The 25,960-nt window shown below is 45.5% G+C and overlaps 1 protein-coding gene across 2 annotated transcripts in view; it reads right to left on the bottom strand.

The window, feature by feature from the left end:
* HSPA4L (heat shock protein family A (Hsp70) member 4 like) overlaps nucleotides 1–25,960 on the bottom strand; it is a 60,760-nt gene that overhangs the window by 30,129 nt on the left and 4,671 nt on the right. For both annotated transcript variants that reach the window (XM_054028996.1, XM_054028997.1), the window contains exons 2-11: nucleotides 24,289–24,346; nucleotides 22,517–22,657; nucleotides 18,209–18,331; nucleotides 10,528–10,627; nucleotides 7,598–7,731; nucleotides 6,350–6,594; nucleotides 6,189–6,265; nucleotides 2,399–2,550; nucleotides 1,605–1,711; nucleotides 958–1,091 (exon numbers count right to left, since the gene is read on the bottom strand). In XM_054028996.1, coding sequence (XP_053884971.1) covers nucleotides 958–1,091; nucleotides 1,605–1,711; nucleotides 2,399–2,550; nucleotides 6,189–6,265; nucleotides 6,350–6,594; nucleotides 7,598–7,731; nucleotides 10,528–10,627; nucleotides 18,209–18,331; nucleotides 22,517–22,657; nucleotides 24,289–24,346 — 1,271 coding nt within the window. The remainder of the gene's footprint in view (nucleotides 1–957; nucleotides 1,092–1,604; nucleotides 1,712–2,398; nucleotides 2,551–6,188; nucleotides 6,266–6,349; nucleotides 6,595–7,597; nucleotides 7,732–10,527; nucleotides 10,628–18,208; nucleotides 18,332–22,516; nucleotides 22,658–24,288; nucleotides 24,347–25,960) is intronic.

Here is a 25,960-nt window from a genome sequence, read left to right as displayed (position 1 = left end):
TCAGCAGAATGTCTGAATATATCATCTAGACCCACATTCACTGTTCCTGACAGTTTAACCCATATAAGTCTGACCAATCTAGAGAGGTCCTATTTACTAGAAGTCTGACTTACTTTGATAAATTCCAGGAATCGTAGACTTCCAAGTGCTATGACTTCAAGTGGAAAAAGTTTCCAGTTTAGTCATCTAGTAAAGGGGTTCTCAAACGTCAAATTGAATATGAATCAACAAAGTGATGCAGTTGCAAAAAAGGTTAATATTCTGAAGTGTATTAACAGGAGTGTCATATTTAAGACACGTGAGAAAACTGTCTCGTTCTACTTGGCATTGGTGAGGCTTCAGCAAGAGTATGGTGTCCAATTCTGGGCACCACACTTTAGGAAAGATGTGGACATATTGGACAGAGTCCAAAGGAGAGCAACAAAAAATGATAAAAGGGTTTAGAAAACCTGTCCCATGAAGAAAAGTTTATAAAGCTGGTCAGGTTTACTCTTGAGGAAAGAGCACTGAGGACGGACCTGACAACAATCTTCAAATATATTAGGGGCTGTTATAAAGAGGATGAGACTCAATTGTTCCCCACGTCCAGCGAGGATAGGACAGGAAATAATAGATTTAAATTGCAGCAAAGGAGATTTAAGTTAGATATTAGGAAAAACTTACTAACTATAAGGGTAGTTAGCTTCTGGAATCGGCTTCCAGGGGAGGTGTGGAATCCCCATCACTGACTGTTTTTAAATACAGGTTGGACAGAACTAGGTTTACTTGGTCCTGCCTCAGTGAGGGGGTCTGGACTTGACACGGAGGTTCCCTCCAGCTCTTCATTTCTATGATTCTATGCCAAGACATTTGGCTCAGTGATTTATATAAACCATTTTAAATGAATGAATCTTTTTTTTTTTTTTAAAAGGTGTACACAAGATTATTTAAAATATATTTTCTATGATCTGTTCTCACCTATTCTGGGTTCAGGATAAGGTATTTCGTTTGGATGGGTATAATATGCTTCCAGATCAAAAGGTTCCTTCTTGTGGAAAGTAATAACTTTTGAAAATGGAGCAGCATGGTTCTTACTGAAAACTTCACATTCTCTAGAGAAACAGAAAAAGTGTTCAAGTAAATACAAGTAACAGTTTATAGAATGACTATGAATCAAGTTATATTAAACCCTGTTATGTTAGCTGTGAACATCCATGCAAATCTAGTAACTAAATGAAACATTTAATATGCATTTGCTTTGGCTCTGGAAACTTATTTTGCATTCTCTAACTTAATTGAAGTTTGAAGACAGAATGAGAGCTATAAGCTCAACCACCAACTCGACAATACTACATTTTACATGCATCTCTATGTAGAAAGCTTTTTAATGTATACAAGGTTAATTTTAACGAAGTTATGGTAAACAAATCAGAACAATGTGAAATCTGGTGACTGAAAATAACTGATAGTAAAATGGTATGTGACTCCAACTTCCTGAGGCAAAATGATTAAATGACAATACAGTATAAGAGGTAGACTAGATGAGCTATTTTATGGTTTTGCAGGTTTGATCTTCCCACACCATCAAATCTTTTTGTGTAGTTTTACGTTCAAAGTAAACTTACCCAGTTCCTTCCTCATAAGAGGACTTCCATCTTAGAGTTATTGAATAAGGAATAACATCGGTGATCGAAAACTCACGCACTTTAAATGCTGGGGAGAGAATTGCACACTGGAAGAGAAACCAAATTTTGATTATGCATAGAGTTTAGTGAAGAAACATATTTACTTGAATTTAGCATGGTTACTCTTCTATAAAGCTAACATGTTGGCCATGATTATCTCAGAATGTAAAATGTTTTTAAAATGAACTACACATACTAACATTGGGGCAATTTTAAGTCACTTTCATTAAGGATTATCTTCTTAGTTAAACTGATGAAGAGAGGCTCTAGAGTGTCATTTTAAGTTTAATTATAGTAACACTTAGCTTATAGTGACTGCCAGCCAGGGATCTCAATGAGTTTTTAAAACAGATTGAATTAAGCTTCAAAGCCACTATAAGAGGTAAACACCCCTATTTTACAGATGAAGGAAGTGACTTACCCACATTAGTGCAAAAGGTCTGTGACAGAACTAGGAAGAGAACCCAGATATTTTGACTTTCACTCCTGTACTTTAACCACAAGACCATCCTTCCCATCATTACTCTCATAATTACTACCAAACGTGACAACTACAACAAATGTTTAAATGATTAGTGAAGATGACAGTGCAAGAAAGAACGAATACTTAGTATGAAGACCTTAAATCCTGAGATGAGGGACATTTTGTTTAAGCTGCAGCATTCTTTGACTTTCGGTTAGTGAACAATTTCCAGCAGACTAGAAATAACAGACTAGAATCTTAACGGCCATACCTGTAATGCGCAACCTCTTGCGACAGCTTCATCTGCATTCAACGTAGTGCTTATATCTTTACCGAAGAACCTAGTTATTTGTTCCTTCACTGCTGGGATTCTAGTGGCTCCACCTACAATTTCTATACTGCTTATGTCTTCACGCTGTAGTTCTAGAAAAGACACAGTTCAGGCCATAAGTTAAAAAAGTTAGCTTCGAATTACCCAAAGCTGACTTTTTTTTTTTTTTGGCATATAGCTAGAGATCACATACCTGGGATTCTCACTCTTGACTCAAGGGGTTCTTAAAATCAAACTGAATATCTAGACCAGGGGTAGGTAACCTATGGCACGCATGCCGAAGACGGCACGCGAGCTGATTTTCAGTGGCACTCACACTGCCCAGGTCCTGGCCACCGGTCCGGGGGGCTCTGCATTTTAATTTAATTTTAAATGAAGCTTCTTAAACATTTTAAAAACCTTATTTACTTTACATACAACAATAGTTTAGTTATATATTATAGACTTATAGAAAGAGACCTTCAAAAAATGTTAAAATGTATTACTGGCACGCGAAACCTTAAATTAGAGTGAATAAATGAAGACTCGGCACACCACTTCTGAAAGGTTGCCGACCCCTGATCTAGACACTACAAGAACCAGTGAAGATAGGTCAATGGCCAACACTGTGCAATGAGAATTTTATATTAAATTGCAATGACTTATACTGTCAAACAAATCCTTGCCCCTCCTTTAGTCTATGGGAGTTTCAGACAAAAATCAGGTGCAAGTGCAAAAATCAAGAATAAAAAAAAGTTACTTATCTTAGTGACTGTGGTCCTTTGAGATGGCTGTCCACATGGATTCCACTTCTACTGTACATGTGCCTATGCACGCATAAAATCAGATTATTTTGACCAACAGTGTCCACTGGGACTGTGCCTAAGTGTGGCTACTCTCTCACCCACTTCCCTCCCCTCCCCGCAAGCCATAAAGTGCACAGGGGTCCTAACCATCCCATAGTTGTTCCCCCAATGCAGAAGCCAGATGGTATAGGATTCCATAGCAGCAGTGAAATAGGAGGGTCATAGATTCCATGAGCACAACATCTTAAAAGAACCATATAGTTACTGTAAGGTAAGTAGGACCCTACAAATTCATGGCTGTAGTGAGGTGGCAACAGACCAGGCGGCTGCAGAGCCAGGAAAGCCACGCCCGCCATGCTGGAAGCTCTGGGGCGGGACAGGAAGCAGAAGTACAAAATGCAGGCTGCCCTGCAGCTCAGTTGGGCTGGAGTAGCCCAGGGAGATAGATGCTTCTCCCCCGCTGCCGCCTGAGGACTGGACGTCGAGGAGGAGGACCTCCTGGGGCTGCCGCCTGAGGACTGACCAAAGCTTCCAGGGCTTCCACCTGACCGAGACACCGAGGTGATGCTGGGGTTACCACTTGAGAATTGGCCACAGCTCCCAGGGCCGCAGGCCAGCCGAGGTGCCAACAAGTGGTTGGGGCTACCACTGACCACCGACCCTGGGGAGATGGAGGATACCTACAGCACATAGGTACCAAACCCCGGGGAGGTAGGAAGTAGCCAAGGGAAACTAGACAACTCTTTGGTTGGGTCGTGGCCGGATACTAGGTCAGTGTGTTGCGGGCGGATCCCTGCTGACCCAGTGACAGACCACTCTGCCACTGTTAGGGCCCTGGACTAGGAATAGGGTGGGCCTGAGTCCCTATACCCCCTACCAGCTCACCCCTGGGGTGGCTGCCTCCCCACATTGGGCCAGGAGGCCTGTTTTGTGCTTACCCCTGCCTGAGGCCCCAAACTGCCTTACTGCTCTGTTGTTGCGAGGAGCATCTGCAACACAGAGATCAGTGCCAGAATCACTGGCACAGATGTTGGTACGAAGAGAAGTTTTAGATGGGTACTGAATTTATAATATAATCAAATATTGCCAAGGCATCCAAGGGACCTGTCTGGGTTAAACTATTGTGGATCAGCAGTCTGACAAGATCTAGGACTCATTTTATTAGGTCCTGGGGAAGGTGATGTAGGCTGGCATTCAATGAGGTCCAACCTGAGTTTCAACTCACAAGAGTGCTAGCTGAAGAAGCCTGTTCTGGCTTAGTAGGCCCTTTCCCCCTCTAGTTCTGAAGAGGCTTTCATACAGTGCACTCCTGAAGAGAGAATTTAAAAACAGACATCTCTCCTCCAAGATGGCACAGAAGAGAAGGAGATACAGATTAAACACCTATCAGGGATGTACCCCTCTTCAAGGCAAAAACAAAACAAAACAAAAACAAACAAAGGTACTTCAAATGCCTGTCATTGAGCAGAATAGCCACATGACAGGAAGGAACAAGTTTTAAACACTGGTGATTTTGTTTCAGCCATAGTAACAGGAGAAATCCCCAAAATTAATAAAAGTGTTGTGGGTTTTGTTTGTTTTTAAAGACAACGGGTATAAAGGAGGAAAAAACTAAACACACACAGAAAGTCAGACAGTGCATAGAGATGAAGCCACTGTAGGGGTTCTGTCTCACTGCCATGGCAGTAAGAAGGAACAGTTGTGCCTGCCCCGTTCTTTAAGCCCTCAGGTTTGAAGGGTGGGAAAGGTACGTGAGAGAAGGCATCCAAGGGTAGCTGCAGCCCCAATGGATGCAGCTGGCCAAGAGAATTTGATCTTGTGCGCATGGGTACGTGTGCTAGAAGTAGAATCCATGTGGACAATCACTTGAAGATGAATCTAATTATAGGGTTTCTTGGGTGAAATTGATTCTTTTTTAGGCTGCAATACAGAAATAAAAAACCACAAACACTCAAAAGAAACATGATGAACAATCTGCATTTGTGGTTTCAGGTCAAAGTTGCAGTGCTGGATTTGGGTCATATGGGCATGACTAACATGCTCTCAGGCAACTGTCAGCCATTATAAAATGTATTTTAGCTTTCAGGCTCTCTTCTCCCTCCTCATTTTTGATTTATTTATCTAGTCACATTTTATTATGTCAGCTTACAAAAGATATTAAAAGTAAAGGGAAGGAAAAATTGTGAATATGTTTAAGGGGTAGATCAGAGAGTGGCCTTTTTCTGTCTCTGAAAATCCGTCTAGATTTATTTAGTCCCCCAAAAAGGAAGTTTTCACATATGCTGCAGGGCTTACACTGCAGGCTTTGCTCCTAAATTCTCATAATTCCATCTGCACTGACCACGCTCCCCAGTCCCACTAAGCACTGTTGTGAAGCAGCTACTGCAACTCTTCAAACACTTCTGATGACTCATGCAGAGGGTTATTTCAGAATCATGTAATCTTTTTTTTATTAAAGGAAAAATAGGAAGTAAGTTACATATAAAAAGCTATGCTAAAAGAAATGTAAAGGTTGCAAAGTCAAACACTTAAAATTAGAAAACACAAGAATTAAGGTTTCTTGGTCAGTTGTATCCATAGTGCAAGCATGATACTCCTTAACTCCATGATTATATTCCATTTTTTTTCCTCATAACCCCACCACATTCATTGTTCAGGATGAATGGTGCTCAATAAATCAGAGATACATACTAATGTGTGCCATATTTGAATCAAAAATCCCATTAAAGAAAAAGTTATGTAATCACATAAGTATAGACCATATTGTCTATTGCACACATGGCAAGGGGGGCAAATTAAGCTTGCCTTGACGACCTTAACTGACATTTAACTTTTCATTGCTTAGCTTTGCATCTTTTAACTTTTTATGGTATTTAAAAAGGTTCAGCGGTTTTTCTTTTGAGCCAGATAACAAAACATAGTACCCTGAATTAACTTCTACTTACTAGCTTGATCCATTACTGTTCTTAGAGGAGGTTCCACTTTAGCTAGGAGAGGAGAACATAACTGTTCAAACTGAGCTCTGTAGAAGAAGAAATAGTGTGTTACAGGCACAACTAAAACCACCATATTCTGGTTGGAGTTAGTGTAACATGCAGTACTGTACCTGTTCATCTTACTGGAGACATCAAGGTCATCCATGAAGCACTCAATGTTGAGTGGGAGGTCAGAAGCGTTTGCACTCATAAGTTTCTTCAGTTTTTCACTTTCCTGATACAAGCGCAGCAGTGCCCGAGCATTCTCTTTCACGTTCAGTTTATATTTTGTCCTGAATTCCCCACAGAAGTAATCTACTAAAGCCTCGTCAAAGTTTCTGCCACCCAAAAAAGGGTCAAAAGCAGTAGCCAAGATCTGCATAGAAGTAAAATGTGTCAAATGTATATACTGATCCTCTACTTTCTGCCAAATCAGCATTTTCCATAATGTTCCCTTCCACTCTGTGAAGCTTACGGGCACATAGAACTGAGAAGTTCTGGACATACAGAAGGAAGAACTGGGATCTTTATCCTGTCATGCTGCAATCTCCCTATGTAAAAATATGCCATTCCATTGAGAAAGTAAAATCTGCTAATTCTCTTTCTTGCTTAAGTTTTCCATTGGGTATGCATATCCTTGTTCAGAGCACAGCACGCCTAGGGCATTTATCTAAAAAGAACTGAGACCATAGAGCACTTTAATTTTTCGCACAACTTTTGTAGCCACTGTGTTTTGTTACTGAAGACAAACATTGTCTAGGATAAAAAAGAATTAAGCCACTACCACCCCAAGATCAATAAGTAAAAATGGAAAATCTTTATGACCCATTCATAAGCCGACTCTATAATTCAGGGGTCAGCAAACTTTGGCTCCCGGGCCATCAGGATAAGCCGCTGGCGGGCCGATGGGGAGGGCCAGAGGAGGCTCTGGCCTGGCTGGTGCCCGGGCAGCTCGGCCACAGCCTGCTCTGGGGGGCAGGGCCAAGCGGCTGCAGCCTGCCAGCCCTGGGGCTGCAGCTGCTTCAGAGGCTGGGGGGAGAGCAGTGTGGCCAGAAGTGGAGAGACTCTGGCCCCACCTCTTCCCTTCTGGTTCTGCTGGCTGTGCTGCCTCTCCTTGCTCCCTCTGTTGGGGGGAGGGTCTGTGTCCCACCTCTCCCTCTCTAAACCCGTTCATAAGCCGACCCCTGTCTCTGGTGCTTCCCTTTTTCACTAAAAAAATTCGGCTTATGAACGAGTATATATGGTATTTAGTACAAACAGGTTTGCCCACACCAGGCACGACATTTAACCATTCCGAAATGCACTCCACTGGTTTCCTGAGCATTGTCCCAATTAAGAGCATTGCCTCTGGTGCAACAATGTAGTAAAAATAAACTTACCTTCAGTTTTCCTTTGTTAAAAGCACAAACTGAAACTTGGTATGCAGAATGGCCCATATCTACAAAGACTATATTTCTTGGTTTCTCCTCCAAGGCTGGTAGATCTTGCTTATAAATTCCATAAGCTAGTGCAACTGTATAAAAAAAAAAAAAAAAAAAAAACCACACGTCTCAAGCAATTGAAAATAATTTAAGTTTGTGTTTTTTTTTTTTTTTTTAAAAAGCCTACTTAAGGCTCCTTTAAAGAAAATTAGAACTGTACAAAAATTCACTTGCGATAATGTATATTGAAAGTCTACACAAATTTTCACTTTGTTAACATCGAATGATTTTGTTCTAAAGTGACAAAGGTAAGAGAAGGTTACTCACCTGGTGCAGTAACTGAGATTCTTCGAGATGTGTCCCCCTGTGGGTGCTCTATTTCAAGTGTTTGTGCATCTCTGTGCCGCTGATCAGAGAATTTCAGCAGCAGTGCCCATCTGGGTCACACATGCGCCATCTCCGCCTCACAGCGCCGTTGGCAACTCAGCTGGCACATGTGACCTGACCCCATCAGTTCCTTCTTTACTGTAGAGTACATAGTGTGAATTCCAAAGTAGAGGGGAGGAGGCTGGGTAGTGAAGCACCCCTGGGGGGACACATCTTGAAGAACCTCAGTTACTGTATCAGGTAATAACCTTTTCTTCTTCAAGTGATGTCCCTGTGAGTGCTCCACTTGACTGTAGAGCAGTGCCCCCTCTGTGCACAGAAGGGGCTTCAGAGTTTTCTGAGTGATTGAAGATAGTGCTGTTAGGCCTAGGAGTGTATCAGAGCCTAAGGTCCGGTAAATTGCGTAATGCTTTATGAATATATGTTCAGAGGCCCAGGTAGCTACTCTGTATATGTCTATGAGTGGTACACTGTTTAGAAAGGCTACTGAGATTGCTATAGATCTGGCTGAATGAGTTCTGATCCCCGGTGGAAGTTGTAAATTGTTTTGTTGGTAGCAGAGGTGAATGCACCAGGCGATCCATTCTGAGAAGGAACTGAGGGGGTCAGGTCATTTGCGCTGGATATGGCGCCAACAGCACCGTAGAACAGGGATTATGCATGTGCAACCCAGACAGGCACTGCTGCTAAAATTCTGTCTCAGGCATGCACTGACACCTGAAATGGAGCACCCACCGAAACATCACTCGAAAAAAGACATGCCATGGACAGTGGTCCCCAAACTGCGGGGCACGCCCCCCAGCAGGGTGTGGAAGAACGTCCAGGAGGGCGTGGCGGGGCATGGGCCACCCCCACGAGAGGGTGGGGAAGGAGTGCTCCAGCCAAGCTCCCTGCCACGAGCTCCTCACTCTAGAAAAGTCACTGTGATTTAAATTGCTCCACCTGGGTCCCACACAATGTACTCTACTTTGACTCTCCTACAACAGAAGCATTTCATCACAGCCACCCTTCTTTTGGCAAATGAGAATTTGATCCACCTTCTGCTGTAATCAATCACGGCTCTCAGATTGGTTGAAGAATTCGTAATACAGCAATGGACAACTGGAATGAGCAAATTACTCATACAAATGGTGTTTGTGCCAATGCTGTAATTGGACTCTAGGCTGAGACAGGCTAGAAAAGAAGGGGAGAAAGATATGTACCTAAATTTGAGGGAGAGAAAAAAATCTGATTTGGATGGAGACTTCATAATGACTATGAGTTAAGCATTTTGTCAGATGTCAAGACTGACAAAATGTCCATATCATAACCAAGAGATGCACATGTTATTGCACCTGTTAATTAAGGATAATGGATCCAGTTGCCAGGGGAGCCAAGGAATTCAAAAGTACACTAACAAATTTGGAGTGTAGAGGGAGACATTACATCATTGTTGATAGAGAAGAAACAGATCTGAATATTCTTTTATTCCCAAAAATCACTGGAGGGACTAAACTGGTAACAATTAATTTTCCACAACTTCTTTTCAGATTACTATTCCTTATTTATCTTTCATGATGAAATTTTAGAATTAATGGTCTATTAATAAAGGCATGGGCAGTCATGACTACTGTAGTCAACATTTCAACACAATTTATATTATTCTTGTTTTCAAATATGAATGAAAAATGTGACTCCCTATTGTAATATATATATTTAAGCCATACATTAGTAGGACTTCACCAAAACCAGATGAAGTTTGAAACAGGATATGGTCACACTCTGGCATGCAGACTAGTACTGTTGGCTTGATTTGGGGATTGTGGGAAGTTATAGAATCCAAGTCATTTCTAAGTATGCTCAGTAAAAATCTGCTCTCACTTGAGGCCCCCCAGAGTCCAATTTGACTAAGCGTCTGCCTACAGGATTGAATAAAGATTATGGCTTCTAGATGAATTTTTCTTGTATTTTATTTAATTTGTAGGAACTATTTGCCCCCAGACTTGAATCTTTCCTTCATTTCTTAAATATTAGCTTGTGACAAAATAACTATCTGATTGACGTGTGTGTGTGTGGTGGGGGGTGGTGGTGGTAAATCTTTTCTGCAGCACATCCATCTCCCTGAAACTAAATACTACTAAGACGAGCTATCTGGTCTCAAACCATACACATAAAGCACTCTGTGGCATGGTGCTTGGAATGTGGCAGTCCTGGTTTTAATGATTAAATAATAATAAATAATAATAATAATAATCACCCCACCCACACCCCTCACCTTCCAAAGACTTTTTTATTAATTATTATTATTATTAAAATGGAGAACAGATGTTGTATTTTAACTGGACTTTCAGAAAAGAAAAGCATACAGCTAAACTATCAATATTTTGTAGGTTACTTTATAGATTTCTAACATGCAATTGGTTATGTAATGATTAGTCAGAATCCAATCTTCCAAGTTTAAGAGACTGTTTAAAAACTGTGTAACTTATTCCTGGTCTGCTTCTAGCAAGTATCATATTTACCTGCTGTAGTTTCATTCATCAGCCTCAGACAGTTTAAACCTGCAACCTGCGCAGCTGCTATTACAGACCTTCTCTCAGCATCAGTGAAGAAACTAGGGACCTGTTTTCAAACAAAGATTGTACTCCATTATACAAATCTCATGACACACAAAATCCTATGCTCACTTTAAAAGTTAACATAGCCATAAAAAAGACGGTTACTCACCGTTGTAACTGTTGTTCTTCGAGATGTGTTGCTCATATCCATTCCATTAGGTGTGTGCGCGCCGCGTGCACGATCGTCGGAAGATTTTCTACCCTAGCAACACCGGCGGGTCGGCTGTGGAGCCCCCTAGAGTGGCGCCTTCATGGCGCTGAATATATACCCCAGCCGACCCGGCGCCCCCTCAGTTCCTTCTTGCCGGCTACTCCGACAGTGGGGACGGGGGGCGGGTTTGGAATGGATATGAGCAACACATCTCGAAGAACAACAGTTACAACGGTGAGTAACCGTCTTTTCTTCTTCGAGTGCTTGCTCATATCCATTCCATTAGGTGACTCCCAAGCCCAACTTAGGTGGTGGGGTCGGAGTGAGACATTGCTGTGTGCAAAACCGCTGACCCGAATGCAGCATCATCTCTGGACTGCTGCACTAGTGCATAGTGAGCTGTAAACGTGTGGACTGATGACCAAACCGCCGCTCTACAAATGTCCTGTATCGGAACATGTGCCAGGAAAGCAGTCGAGGAGGCTTGGGCCCTCGTGGAGTGAGCAGTGAGGTGCGGTGCTGAGACGCCTGCCAGGTCATAGCAAGTCCAGATGCAAGACGTAATCCAGGAGGATAGGCGTTGTGAGGAGACCTGTGAGCCTTTCATTCGGTCGGCCACTGCAACGAAGAGTTGCGTCGTCTTTCTAAAGTGCTTTGTGCGGTCAATATAGAAGGCCAGGGCCCTTTGTACGTCCAGGGAATGCAAACGTTGATCCTGGCGAGTGGCATGTGGTTTAGGATGAAAGACCGGGAGAAATATGTCCTGGTTGATATGAAATGGAGAAACCACCTTAGGGAGAAAGGCAGGATGTGGACGAAGCTGCACTTTATCCTTATGGAAAACTGTATAAGGGGGCTCGGATGTAAGCGCCCTGAGTTCAGAAACGCGCCTTGCTGAGGTAATGGCTACGAGGAAGGCTGTCTTCCAGGATAGATACAAAAGTGAACAGGTGGCTAGTGGTTCAAATGGAGGACATGTCAGTCTGGAGAGAACCAGATTAAGGTCCCACGTCGGGACGGGCTGACGCTGTTGTGGGTACGTCCGGTCTAAGCCCTTGAGGAATCTAACGACCATCGGGTTAGAGAATACCGAGGACGTGAATTCCCCTGGGTGAAAGGCTGATATAGCAGCCAGGTGAACTCTAATTGAAGATATCGCCAACCCCTGCTGTTTTAGGGAGAGGAGATATTCCAATATGAGAGGAATAGGTGCCTGCAACGGGGGCGTGGCTCGTTGTTCGCACCAACATGAGAACCGTTTCCACTTGGCCAGGTACGTAGTCCGTGTTGAGGGCTTCCTACTGCTCAGCAGAATCTGTTGGACAGAGTGCGAGCATTGCCGCTCTGCCTGGGTGAACCATGGAGCAGCCACGCCGTGAGGTGGAGTGATTGCAGGTCGGGGTGACGCAGCCGACCGTGGTCCTGAGAAATGAGATCCGGACATAATGGAAGCGGGATCGGTGTTTGAACCGAGAGTTCCAACAGTGTGGTGTACCAATGTTGTCTCGGCCACGCTGGAGCGATCAGAATTACCTGTGCCTGGTCTCTGCGCAATTTGAGCAGTACCTTGTGGACCAGAGGAAACGGAGGGAAGGCATAAAACAGGTGGTCTTTCCAGGGAAGGAGAAACGCATCCGAGAGGGAGCCCGGAGCTCGACCTTGTAGGGAGCAGAACACGTGGCACTTCCTGTTGTCTCGAGATGCAAACAGGTCTATCTGGGGAAACCCCCACCTCCGGAAGATGGAATGTATGATGTCCGGACGGATAGACCACTCGTGCGTCTGGAAGGACCTGCTGAGTCGGTCCGCTAGAGTGTTCTGGACTCCAGGGAGGAACGATGCCGTGAGATGGATTGAGTGGGCGATGCAGAAGTCCCACAGGCGAATGGCCTCTTGGCATAGAATTGACGAACGTGCTCCTCCTTGCTTGTTGATGTAAAACATGGCCGTGGTGTTGTCGATGAGAACTAACACACAACGGCCACGTAGGAGATTGAGAAATGCCTGGCACGCCAGGCGCACCGCCATCAGCTCCCGAACATTGATGTGCAGGGCTAACTGGGATGCAGTCCACAGGCCCTGGGTATGGTGTTCGTTGAGATGGGCGCCCCAACCCAGAGATGAAGCGTCTGTGACCAGATGCAGAGAGGGTTGTGGGGCGTGAAATGGCATCCCTTCGCAGACCACATTGTGATCTAGCCACCAGGTGAGGGAGGTCAGGACCGAGTTCGGGACCGTGACCACCATGTTCAGGCTGTCCCGATGTGGACGGTATATTGATGACACCCAGGTCTGGAGTGGGCGAAGCCGAAGTCTGGCATGCCTGGTTACGTACGTGCAGGAAGCCATGTGACCCAGCAGGGTAAGGCACGACCTCACCGTGGTAGTTGGGAAGGCCTGTAGATCTTGAATGAGGCTCGTGATGGTGCCGAAGCGGTTGTCTGGCAGGATGGCTTGTGCACGTCTGGAGTCTAGAACTGCGCCGATGAAATCTATTCTCTGGGTAGGTTCTAGAGTGGATTTGTCCTTGTTGAGTAGGATGCCCAACTCGTTGAATGTGTGCACTATTCTGTGGACGTGAGCTTGAACTTGCTCTTTGGTGCGACCGCGTACCAGCCAGTCGTCTAGGTACGGGAACACCTGTATCTCCTGCCGACGAAGGTACGCTGCCACGACAGCCATACATTTCGTGAACACCCTTGGGGCCGAGGATAGGCCGAAAGGAAGGACTGCAAATTGGTAGTGCACCGTGTTTACCACGAATCGCAGGAAGCGTCTGTGAGGTGGGTAAATTGAGATGTGAAAGTATGCGTCTTTCATGTCGAGGGCGGCGAACCAGTCTCCAGGATCGAGGGAAGAGCCCCCAAAGAGATCATGCGGAACTTCAACTTTACTACGAATTTGTTGAGTCCGCGCAAGTCCAAGATGGGCCGCAGACCTCCTTTGGACTTGGGGATCAGGAAGTAACGGGAATAAAATCCCCTGCCCCTTAACTCTATCGGAACCTCCTCTATGGCCCCCATGGCCAGGAGCGTAGAAACCTCCTGTATAAGAAGTTGCTCGTGAGAAGGGTCCCTGAAGAGGGACGGGGAAGGGGGGTGGGAGGGGGGGATAGAAGAAAACTGGATAGCGTATCCCTTCTCCACCGTGCGGAGGACCCAGCGGTCCGAAGTTATAAGGGACCAAGCACGGTGGAAGTGGGAGAGGCGATCCCGGAAGGAGGGGGCTGGATCCTGGGGGGATGACTGGGGCGCCGTCCTCGACCGCACCTTCAAAAGTTCTGCCTGGGGCCTGAAGGTGGTCTAGGTGGCCCTTGGTTTTAGCCGGGTTGAGGGCCGGTCCACCTTCTTCTACCACCTCGCCCTCGCCTCCGGGTCGAGTCCTGTCTCTGACGAGGCGGGGGGGGGTAGAAGTGCTGAGGCTGCGGCCTAAATGGTCTGCGCTGAGGGCCCACAACATGCATCCCCAGGGAGCGCATGATTGTTCTCGAGTCCTTGAGGCTCTGCAGGCGAGAGTCCGTCTTGTCCGAGAACAATCCATGTCCCTCAAAGGGCAGATCCTGTAGGGTTTGCTGCAGCTCCGGAGGCAAACCCGAAACCTGAAGCCAGGAGATCCTGCGCATAGCGATACCCGAAGCCAGGGTCCTCGCAGCTGAGTCTGCTATGTCCAAGGAGGCCTGCAAGGAGGTCCGAGCCACCTTCTTGCCCTCCTCTACCATGGCTCCAAACTCTTCCCTGGACTCCTGGGGAATCAACTCCTTAAACTTCCCCATAGAGTTCCAGGAGTTAAAATTGTAGCGGCTCAGTAGCGCCTGTTGGTTCGCCGCTCTAAGTTGCAGCCCTCCGGCTGAGTAAACCTTACGGCCAAACAAATCGAGCCGCTTAGCCTCTTTTGATTTAGGCGCTGCAGCCTGCTGGCCGTGGCGCTCTCGTGCGTTCACTGATTCCACCACCAGTGAACACGGTTGGGGGTGGGTATACAAGTACCCGTAGTCCTTAGACGGGACAAAGTATTTCCTTTCCACCCCTCTCGCTGGGGGTGGGATAGAGGCAGGAGTTTGCCATATCGTATCCGCATTCGTTTGAATCGTGCGGATCAGGGGTAACGCCACCCTCGATGGGGCATCCGCTCCGAGGATATTCACGATCGGGTCGTGCACCTCCACTATCTCCTCCACCTGCAGGTCCATATTACGGGCCATCCTGCGCAGAAGATCCTGGTGAGCCCGAAGATCTATTGGAGGTGGGCCTGTGCACGATGTGCCCGCCACTGCCTCATCCGGAGAAGAAGAGGAAGATGCCTCCGGTGGAACAGGATCCAAGGGCTGGTCCTGGTCTCCCTGTTCCTGGGCTGGAGCATCACCTGTGCCTGGGTCCAGGGCGTCAGGTGGTGCGGACCCAGAAGCCTCCATGCCCCCTGGCGGAGGCCGAGAAATGGTGGACTCCGGGGCCCCTCTGATGGAGTGACCGGAGCGAGAGGTCGAAGCAATTGGAGCCCCTTGCGCCTGATGGTACGCCCACGGGGTCCAAAACGACCAGTGAGATGGGCCATGAGAATGGTCCCCTGTGTCCTGCCAATGTCCCAAGTCCTGTTCCTCGGCTTGCCCCTGAGGGGGGTATGCCGATCTCGAGAGGTCCTCCGAGGAGTGGGACACCGATCTCGATGGCCACGACGGTGCGGAGAGCGTCGAGACGATTCCCATTGGCTGCGGTGCCGCACGGTGCCGGTCCGGAGATGATCTATCTCTACGCGGTGCCGGCGATCGGTGCCGGGACCGCGACCGGTGCCGATGACCTCGTCGGTGCCGGGAGTCGGATCTGGACCTCGACGAGGACCTGGAGTATGCCCGGTGCCGGGAGCGGCCTCTCGACGTCGAGCGTCGACCGTAGCGGTGCCGAGAACTACGTCTCGACGTTGATCGGTGCCGACGATCATAGCGGTGCCGAGACGTAGAGCGGTGCCGCGAAGAAGATCTTGGCCGCGAGTACGACCGGTGCCGAGGCGATATTCGGTGCCGGGACTGCGAGCGGCGTGGGGACCTGCTTCGGGACCTGGATCGGTGCCAAGGTTCCAGCCCTTGCGATGGAGGGCGCATCAAGGCAGGTTTCCCCCTCGACTGGACCGGGCGAGTCAACGGTGCAGTCGGTGCCGGTGGTTGAGGCGGTGCCGGCTCCGTGAGAGCTATTAAGTCTCTCGCGTCGACGGGAGGCACTGTATCACCGCCGGTCTCGGTGGAGACGCTATCTGCACCGGACTCAACGGCCTCGGCACCGGAGTCGACAGTGCTGGAGGCACCTGTTTCCGGTGCTCCACCGGCGGACGCGGCTCTACCCCCGGCACTGGGGGAGCCGGCGTCTTCGGCACGGATGTCCCCGTCTTATGGGCTTTTTTATGCCCCGGGGATGATGACCGGCGCCGAGGCACTGCTTGCGGTGCCGACGAGGTCCGGTGCCGGGGAGGCTTGTCTGACGCCACTCGCGTGGTCGTCATAGCCGGTGCCGCCGGGGCACTGCGCACCGAGGTGCTAGGTGCCGGGGCCTGACTTGTAGATGGAGCGTCCGGACTAAGTGCCGCCTCCATCAGGAGTTGCCGGAGCCGAAAGTCCCGCTCCTTCTTGGTCCTTGGTCTGAAGGCCTTACAGATCTTGCACTTATCTGTTTGATGGGACTCTCCCAGGCACTTCAGACAGGAGTCGTGCGGGTCGCTCGTGGGCATAGGCTTAGCGCAGGAGGCACACTGCTTGAAGCCGGGAGCGTTGGGCATGAGCCCGGCCCCGCGGCCGGGGGAGAAAGGGGGAGACGACCCCCTTAATCCCCTGAACTACTTAGAACAACTAGAACAACTTTTAAACTATTTAACTATTTAACTATAAACACTAGAACTATAACTATAACTGTGATACAACAAACTAAGCTAGGGAGAGTGGAGAACAGCTAAGCAGCGCTCCACAGTTCCAACGACCGTCAGGGGCGGTAAGAAGGAACTGAGGGGGCGCCGGGTCAGCTGGGGTATATATTCAGCGCCATGAAGGCGCCACTCTAGGGGGCTCCACAGCCGACCCGCCGGTGTTGCTAGGGTAGAAAATCTTCCGACGATCGTGCACGCGGCGCGCACACACCTAATGGAATGGATATGAGCAAGCACTCGAAGAAGAACAAAACAATTCCACAAATTTGACTACTGTGGAAATTTAAGATGCCAATCATATTTAGTTAATACAGACTGATTAAAATTGCTAGATCTTTTAAAAAGAAGTTCCAATTATCCAAACTGGTATTATGGTTGTGCGATGTTTTTGATCTGTGGTTGGGGATTGTTGTTGACATTGTTTGTTGTTAAGACAAATACATATCCTGCATTGTCAAGATTTACAGAATCAGTGAAAGTCCGGATGCAAGATGCACAAGTGTTTCTAAACACAAACTACATTTAATATATTTAACACTAACAAAATCCCAGATAGCGTAAGATTTCAAGAAACAAGGTTTAGATCTTAGTAAATAGTTAAACTAACTTTTTGTTAACAGAGAAAATATTTAAACATTTATATAGCACAGTAAAATTTTGGCTCACTTTCTAAACAAAACCAAGACATGTCTGACCCCAAAAGCATAAGCTATCTAAACTAAAACAAAAATATAAAATAATTCCAAAGACTGAGGTTCCTTATTACAGGAAGCTACAGCTCAATCTTAACTCCGGAGGGGTTGAAGAGTGTATCAGAATGAAGAACAGAAGGGAGGCAGAAAGAATGAAGCTAAGATAAAAATATCACACACACACACACACAGACACACACACAAAGGCACAACCAAAGTTGTTTTATTTTTTTAAATTAGAAGCTCTTTGCGGCAGAGTCTGTCTTATTTGTATGGTACATATTACATTGGCATCCAAATGTGCTATGAAAACTATTTTTTTTACATTGTGGTTCCACAAGCAAAAAGAACTGAGAGATTGTGTAGAAAAACACAAGTTAGGTATAGCTCTCACATTTCAGGAAAACTGTCGGGGGGGGGGGGGGGGGGACACCTCAAAATCACAAAGTTTCTGCATATCTGGTCTACACTTCTTGTACAGTAGGTCTAAGATCTAGCTATAGGCCAGGAGAAATTCTGTAGCATGTGTTAGGAAGCCTACTGCTGTACCAAAGTTGTCTGAGGAACACCACAAAGTCATCAAGCAAATTTTGGCTTTTAACCCCATGGAGTATAAAACCTCTACACAAGATCTGCTTGTTGTTTTTTTTGGTGAATAGGTATCAGATATTAAGAATATATTTTGTGCTTTTCAGCATATATTTAGTTTTATTTTGTTCTGGGTGGTTTCTGGCAGCACCTCACCTGGCTCTTTTCCAATTCACACACTATTAAAATGTACTGTTTACATACAATTTACCAGAGTTCTGCTTATGGGTAATATATCACAACTTACTGAAATCACACAGTCTGCCACTGGTTTTTTTAGTGCGCTTTCTGAAGTCTCTTTAAGCTTGGCCAAAAGCATTCCTGTAACCTGTTCAATTGCAAATGGTCTCTCTTCATCTAGGTATCGCACCTGAAACACAAGATTAAACAATTGCAAAGCAGACATGAGTATTGTCACAGTACAAAGAAATGTTTTGTTTTATGGGCTGTTTTATCCCAATATTTCTTTGATCTTTAAGTCCTAAGTGCAACCACTTTGTAGGTGGACAGTAGGTGTCATGTCACACTAACAAGATAGCATCTAATTATTTTAGACAAGAGTTTTCTAAATCTTTTCTCAAAAAGTTCAAATAGGAGCAGAAAAACACAAGTATTAAAAATAAGATGGAACCAAACATATCATATGTCAAGTCAGAAGACAAACCAAAGTCCTCCCAGAGATAAAAAGTAACATGTTTGGATTTCTCTTTTAGAGTTTGTCTAGTTTAGATTTCAAGCCCTTCTGGGCAGTGACATATCTTTCTCTAAGTTTTCACTACACCATGAGCCCAGACAGCACTCAAAATAACATCAACTGATGCTATAGCTAAACATTACTTATTTCACTCAAAGGATTTGAGTTGGCCAGCTGCATTTGTGTGCAGAAATCCTTGAGGGACCTGTATTAACTTGGGAGACATTCAAAGCACTGAAGTATCTGTTAAAAAAGCAGCCAACATACACAAAGATAACCAATTAAATATTAGTAATTCTGCACAACTCAGCATTGCACAACCTATTAAATACATAAATACAGGACAGTAGCTAAAATGATTATATTAAAGGATTGGGTTCCATACAGGCTAAAGAGAAAGGACTGAGATTTAATGAGAGTGGTACACACACGTTGATATAGGGAAAGCTAATCTGGTGTTGCTACTATGCAATATTCTAAATCACATTAGGGCTTGTCTACACTGTCTGTTAATGCTTTGAAGGAGCAGTATGTCAAAGTGCACTATAGAATTTTTAGTGCATGGTAGCAAGGGCCAAACAGCAGGCCAAAGCACCATAGATTTAACCCCCCAACTTGCCACACACTAACAGACACGGCACGCACTTAATTTTGAGTCAAAGTAAGTAAGACTTTCATCTTGCTGAACTTAAGTATTCACAGTTTAAATTATCAAGCCAGTTTTCCTCAAACTTGACTTCTGTAGATCAGAGTTAAAAAAAGCAGCCAAGTTAAAGGTCATGCCCTATATTTCACTGTATTTGAAGGTAGTAAACTAAATTTGTGTTACAGTGAGCATGAGATGCAAAAGCCATCAACAAACTCAATGAAGCCCAATGACATCCAAGGTAGAATCACGAAGAGGAGCTGGTGTATGAAAAGTTACTTTGGAGAAAGAATGCTTTTCATTTTCCTCATAGTTAAGACCCCACCAAATCTATGGTCCATTATGGTTAATTTCACAGCCATAGGATTTAAAAATTGGTAAATTTCACGTTTTCAGATGTTTAAATCTGAAATTTCATGGTGTTGTAACTGTGGGGGTCCCGACCCAAAAGAGGATTGGGGTGGAGGGGTCGCAGGCTCCCAGAGGTGGATCTGATCTCTCCCTGCACCCGAGCAGCTGTCCGGGGTGGACAAGTCCTGTCCCTCTCCAGCCGCGCCAAGATGGGACCCAACTCCACAATTCACCTCCAGCTGCAGGAACCTCTGGGGCTGCTGCCCAGTCCCAGAGCATCCTGCAGCAAGGGGAGGCACCCAGAAGTGGATCTCAGCCTAGAGCAGGAGTGGGGAACCTTTTCTCTATCAGGGGCCATTGACGCACAAGAAAAAAAAAAAAAAAAAAAAAAAAAAAAAAAAATCAGTTGCAGGCCACACAGCCCCCACGAGGGGGCACATAAGCTTGGGGCTTCCCCTAGGCTCCGGGGTGGGGCCAGAAATGAGGGATTCAGGGTATGAGAGGAGGCTCAGGGCTGGGGCAGGCAGTTGGGGTGTGGGATCTGAGCAGGAGTTAGGGTGCAGAAGGGGGTTCTGACCTGGAGGAGGGCGTTGGGGTGCAGGTGGGGGTGCAGGGTCTGGGAGGGAGTTGGGGTGCAGGAGAGGGTTCCAACCTGGGGCAGGGGATGCGGGTTCTGGCCAGGCGGCACTTACCTCAGGTGGCTTCTGGTTGGTGACACAGAGTGGTTAACTCAGGCTCCCTGCCTGCCCTGGCTCTGTGCTGCTCCTGGAAGTGGCCGACATGTCCAGCCCCTAGACGGAGGCACGGAGAGGCAGCTCTGCAAGGTGCCTGCAGGCACCGACCCACAGCTCCCACTGGCCGCAGTTTCTGGTCAATGGGAGCTGCGAAGCCAGCGCTAGAGGCATCACGCAGAGCTTCCCTGATTTCCCCTGCCCTGAGGGGCTGCAGGGATATGCCATCCACTTCCGGGAGCTGCGTGGAGCCGACCAGACTTTTAATGGCTGGCAACCCTAGCTTCCCCCCCACAGTAGTGCGAGCCGGTGCTCACAGCTCCAGCTTCCGGCCCGCAGCGTGGAGACTTGCTGCGGACCAGATGAAATTAAGCAGTGGCCTGAATTCGGCCCATGGGCCGTAGGTTCCCCACCTCTAACCTAGAGGGAAGAGCTGAATTTCCAGAGATCCATGGAGCACCTGAATCCACCTCAACAGTTCAGGGCTAGTGCCATGACTGTGGCCATACCAGGGACGTAAAATGTTAACAGTAAGCCTAATGCTTACCGATTAACCGATCTTAACTGTTAGCCCCCGGCCAGAGTGACCCCAGCCCCTCTCCCTTTAGTCAGTTAACTGGTTAACAGATGTAATTTTAATTTAAACAGTTAACTTTTTTAATGATATTTACATCCCTAGGCCATACACTACAGGCACAACTCACCAAAGAACTTTCACAGAAAGCACACTGATGTGAACAAGTTACACTTTTATACTCTCATCCAAAATGGCTTGTATCCCTGCACAGTAAGCACTCCAGGAAAAAGATGCCAATTCATTACCAGAAGAGCTCCCCTGCCAGAAAACCTATCTTAGTCCTGTAGCTATGATGCTTGGATAGAAGTGTATTTTGGTATCGAAGCAAGGACAGCATGACATCAATTAATCCATGGCACTGCATATGCCAGCTTGCCTTACACCAAGTCATGGAGTCCCTGATCATGTTAAGAAGCAGACCTTAAATCTCTCTTATGTTAAACTGAAAGCTGAATGGACCAGAACTGGAGTACTACCCCAATAAGGATGAGGAAAAGCAACCAAAGCCTTTAACAACATTGTTTAATACTACAAATATGTTGAGTATAATTTGGTATTCATCTGCGTAATGCAGCAAGAATGCCAACTACAAAAGGCCCCTCTCCAGCTTCTTTTTCTTCTGAGGCACCGGTGATTGCGACTGGTGCCTATCCGCTGGCTGCATGCAGTAGAAGCCGTGATGGTGCTGAGAGTCTCGTGAGGAGTCCTTCCTTGGCACCAGATCCCGGGACGATGGTGCCAGGGCACTCTGCACCAAGGAGGAGGTGCTAGGCGCGGGATGCCTGATCCAGGGTTTGACTGGGGCCAGAGTGCGGCCTCCATCAGCAGAACTTTGAGACGCTGGTCTCTGTCTTTCAAAGTTCTAGGGTGAAACCCGCAACAGATCCTGCACTGGTCTTTCTGGTGACTCTCTCCTAGACACCGCCAGCACAAAGTGTGCGGGTCACTTCTGGGCATGTGTTTACCGCAGGCCTCGCAAGTTTTAAACCCAGGAGACTGCGGCATGCCACGGCACTGGGGAACCAATGGGGGTGGGGAGGGCGGGGAGAGCCCAAAGAAGAAACCTGAACACTAAACTATACTAAGTAGTAAACAATTTTGTACAACGGACACTGCTAACGGCACTTGCCAAGGCAAGAGCTATGCGACGTTCCAGCTAACCGTCACAGGTGGTAAAAAGAGGGGGTAGCGGGTCAGCAGGGTTCTATCTTGAGCAACATGAATGCGCAACTCCAGGGGGTGCCCAGGCCAACCTGACGGGGATGCTGCTAGGGGAAAAATTTTACAGCTGCCGTGCAAATGCGCGCACACACACACCTGATTGGAATTGACATGAACAAGCACTCGAAGAAAAACTCTTCCTTTCCTCCCCCAGGTTGGATGGATATGAATATATCCAGAGCCTTTATAGAATTTAAGAAAATTAAAATAGAAAGCTCAGTGAAGCAATTTCATTTGAGAAGTAAATTACAGCCAAGCAGAATCTCTATTTGCTTGTCAAAATAATGACGCAGATTATGACAGCAGTAGGTATGCGTGGAAACAGCAAAACTCACCTTCAGACCTACACTCCCATTTGGCATCTTTTGAAGTTCATAGGGAAGTTTGACTCTTTCACCTTGTATGTAGGGATCATCAAATGCTCTTCCATGCATTTTTTTGAAGCCATGTAATGTATTCTTTACATTTGTGACAATCTGTGGAAGATAAATGTGTTGCTATGAGAGGCATATCAGAAAACACAGAAATTATGGCTTTATTTATCTCAGTGTGGCTTAAAGTTCAAAATAGGAACTAATGGCCTGCTATGAACACGAACTTCCAGCTTTTGAGCAATTTATCCTTTTCCTCACTTCCCACTGAATACAACTATTATTAAGCATGTCACTTTATTTATGAGACCAATTAATACACACAGAAAGTGGGTTTGAGTGTAAGTCAGTATTCATTTCACTAGTTTTCCCCTTCCTTATCTTAAAAGGAACTTTCTATTATACCCAATATGGACAGTGATTAACTACATACAACTATCTTAACAATGTTATTAAAATATTGGAATTAAATGTCTAGTAATTTTTAGGGCTTAAAGTACCCAAAAAATGTTTAATTCAGATCCCAATTCAATATGAGCCTTCCACTTATCTACTCGCTCAATATTTCGGGATAGTGATTTAAAAACACAGATTTTAAAGCCTGACTTTTTTGACCCATTATACAGCAAAAGAACTTGTTCATTTTGTTTTATAATGAATACAGAATTTTTAAGCCAATTACAACTGTACTCCAGGCTTTGAAAGTGTACCTTGTATTTACTAGCCTGAGAATTAAGCTTAACAGTTGGAAGTCAATGTGAAACATAAAGGCCCCCATCTCCAGCAATGTCCAGTAGCTGTGTACTGATGAGCTGTGCATGGCTGCTGAAAATGAGGGTCCACCTGCCCCGGAACATGCCTGAGGGCTCCATTCTTTTGGTTAATAGGTATAAGAGTATCTGAAATTTAACTACCCACCTTCTGGGAAGAGACATGGGGAGTTCTTTCCCTATTACTCCACAACTTCCTGACCAGGGTGCATGAGCATGGAAAGGATAAGGGATATCCTCTGTTATCATTTCCACTCCCTAGATTCTGCTGCAAGGGGTCTTTGCTATTCAATCCTCATTTTTTTGGTATTCCTCCTAGTGATTATCTCCAGTCCCAGCCTTTGCTCCTGTTCTTAGTTTTCCCAAGCAGCAGTAAGTGAAGTTACAAAGATCACAAGTTTTACTGCTGTCCAGAGTTCTGAACAGAGGTAGTGAAACTGGCAAGTCTGAATTTCACTATATTGTCTGGGAAAGCTACAAGCAGCGGCACAGACATTTGTGTCTATAAATTCAGAAAGACCGCATTCCTTCTGTTTTCATTTTCAAACTATAAGGGCCACAAGCTTTTCTTAATGAATGCTAACACTCTTCAGAAATTGAAGACTTGAGCCTATACCCATTCTTCTCCCCCCATTAAGGAAAGTTTCTTATTCTTCACTGGTGAGTAGACCAAGTCCTACATTTCTCCCTGTCTTTCCTCTAAAAAGAAAAAAAAAAAAAAAAAAAAAAAAAAATCAAGAATTAACCAGAGGCAATATTTCAATTAGTTTTAACAGAGGGGTGTACAGCCTAATGATTTAGTAATAATGGTAACAAAAGCAAGGAAATTTTAAGCATATATTTTAAGTTAAGACATGAAACAATGTATCAGATTTCTTCACCCTTACACTTCCACAACTCAACAGGAGATGAGTAATTTAAAGATCGCTTAAATTCCTGCAAAGTAGTATGATTAGATCGATTTACCTGGCTTTTTGCTGCATTTCCTATGGCCCGGGTTTTGGATCCTAGAGATATACAAGCTCTAAACAACAACAGAAAGAGAAATATTCAGCTTTGACAGAAAATGTCAGGGGAAAAGTACACTTTTTCCCCCCAGAGTAAACCCATACACTACTTTTAAAAAATCATCAATTGCTCCTTAAATTACTTTGTGGAATTCTTTAAAAGTCACATTAACATTTTCTATTGCCCGAAATTATTTCCCTTCCTTCAATTGTAAGTGTGCTGGTAGTTGATGCCCAACACCTAAAGGCCTCATGCACCAGTAATAAAATATAGTATCTGTTCCAGCACATATTTTAATGTGCATTTTATTAGAATACCTAGTTCTTATAGTGTTTTTATCAGTAGATCTCAAAGTCTTTTGCAAAGCAGGCAAATATCAGTATCCCCATTTTGCAAGCAGGGAAACTGAGGCATGGAGTTTGCCCAAGGTCACCCAACAGGCCAGCAACATCACTGGAATTTCTAGACATTAGAGATGAGAATTTTCTAACTCAAAAAGTGTTGCAGCCAACTCAATGGAAATCTTTATTGGACTTTGTTCTAACAGACAAAGAGGAACTGATCAAAGAACTAAAGTTAATGGTAGCTTAGTTACAATGTTCATGACTTGATCACATACATACTGTGCAAGCAGAATTAAGTCCATACCAATAATATAGATATGGTGCGTTAATAGGACCAATTTCACAAAGTTGAAAACAATTATGAGAAATCAGCTGGGGCAGAATTTAATCAGAAAAATGTGAATGATAATTGGAAATCATTAAATAATCCTTTCTATAAGTTCAAAAAGTCACAATCCCAATTGAGGAAGGTGGCCGTGGTAGTTAAAAAATAACCTGGTTTAGAGGGGAAGCGAAGGCAGATATATACACACAGACAAACACATACACACAAAAATCAAATGTGATCCTGAGATGAATAAGCAGGGGAATCTCAAGTAGGAGTAGAGAGGTTATTTTCCCTCTGTATTTGGCTCTGGTGCAACTGCTACTGAAATGCTGAGTCCAGTTCTGGTGCATATTTTTCTGGGCCCCCCCATTTTTCCAGGAGCCCCTGGCCAGAGCATCTATCGCCCTGCCCCCGACAAGGCTGGCTGGAGGGGGGAAGACAGGTGGCCAGATCATGCCTACTCCTCCCCCCCCCCATCATTGCCCACCCACCCAAGTATCTCCTCCTGCCTACACCACTGCTGTACCAGTAGGTCCCCGGTATCTGTCGCCCTTTTCAAGAACACAACCCTGACGTATACCGGGGACCCGCTGTATAGAGAGCGTACTGATCAAATTTGCAAATGAGACAAAGCTGAGGAGAGGGGGTTGCCAATACTTTTGGAGGATACAACTAAAATTCAGAGGGATTTTGATAGACTGGAGAACTGGGTTATAGACAACAAAATGAAATTCAACAAAGACAAATGTAAGGTGCTACACTTAGGGAAGAAAACCCCAAATGCACAAATACAAAATGGGGGAAAACTGGCTTGACAGCAGTACTGCTGAGAAGGATCTGGGAGTTGTGGTGGGTCACAACCTCAATATGAGTCACCAATGCAATGCTGTTACCAAAAAAATAAAAAGGGGGAAGATTGCAATTTTAGGTTGCATTAACAGAGGCATAGCATGCAAGT

The sequence above is a fragment of the Malaclemys terrapin genome, chromosome 5 (genome assembly GCF_027887155.1).
Source record: "Malaclemys terrapin pileata isolate rMalTer1 chromosome 5, rMalTer1.hap1, whole genome shotgun sequence".
NCBI classification, from domain to species: domain Eukaryota; kingdom Metazoa; phylum Chordata; order Testudines; family Emydidae; genus Malaclemys; species Malaclemys terrapin.
The sequence above is the reverse complement of the archived record's forward strand: the minus strand, read 5'-3'. Positions and strand labels throughout refer to the sequence as shown.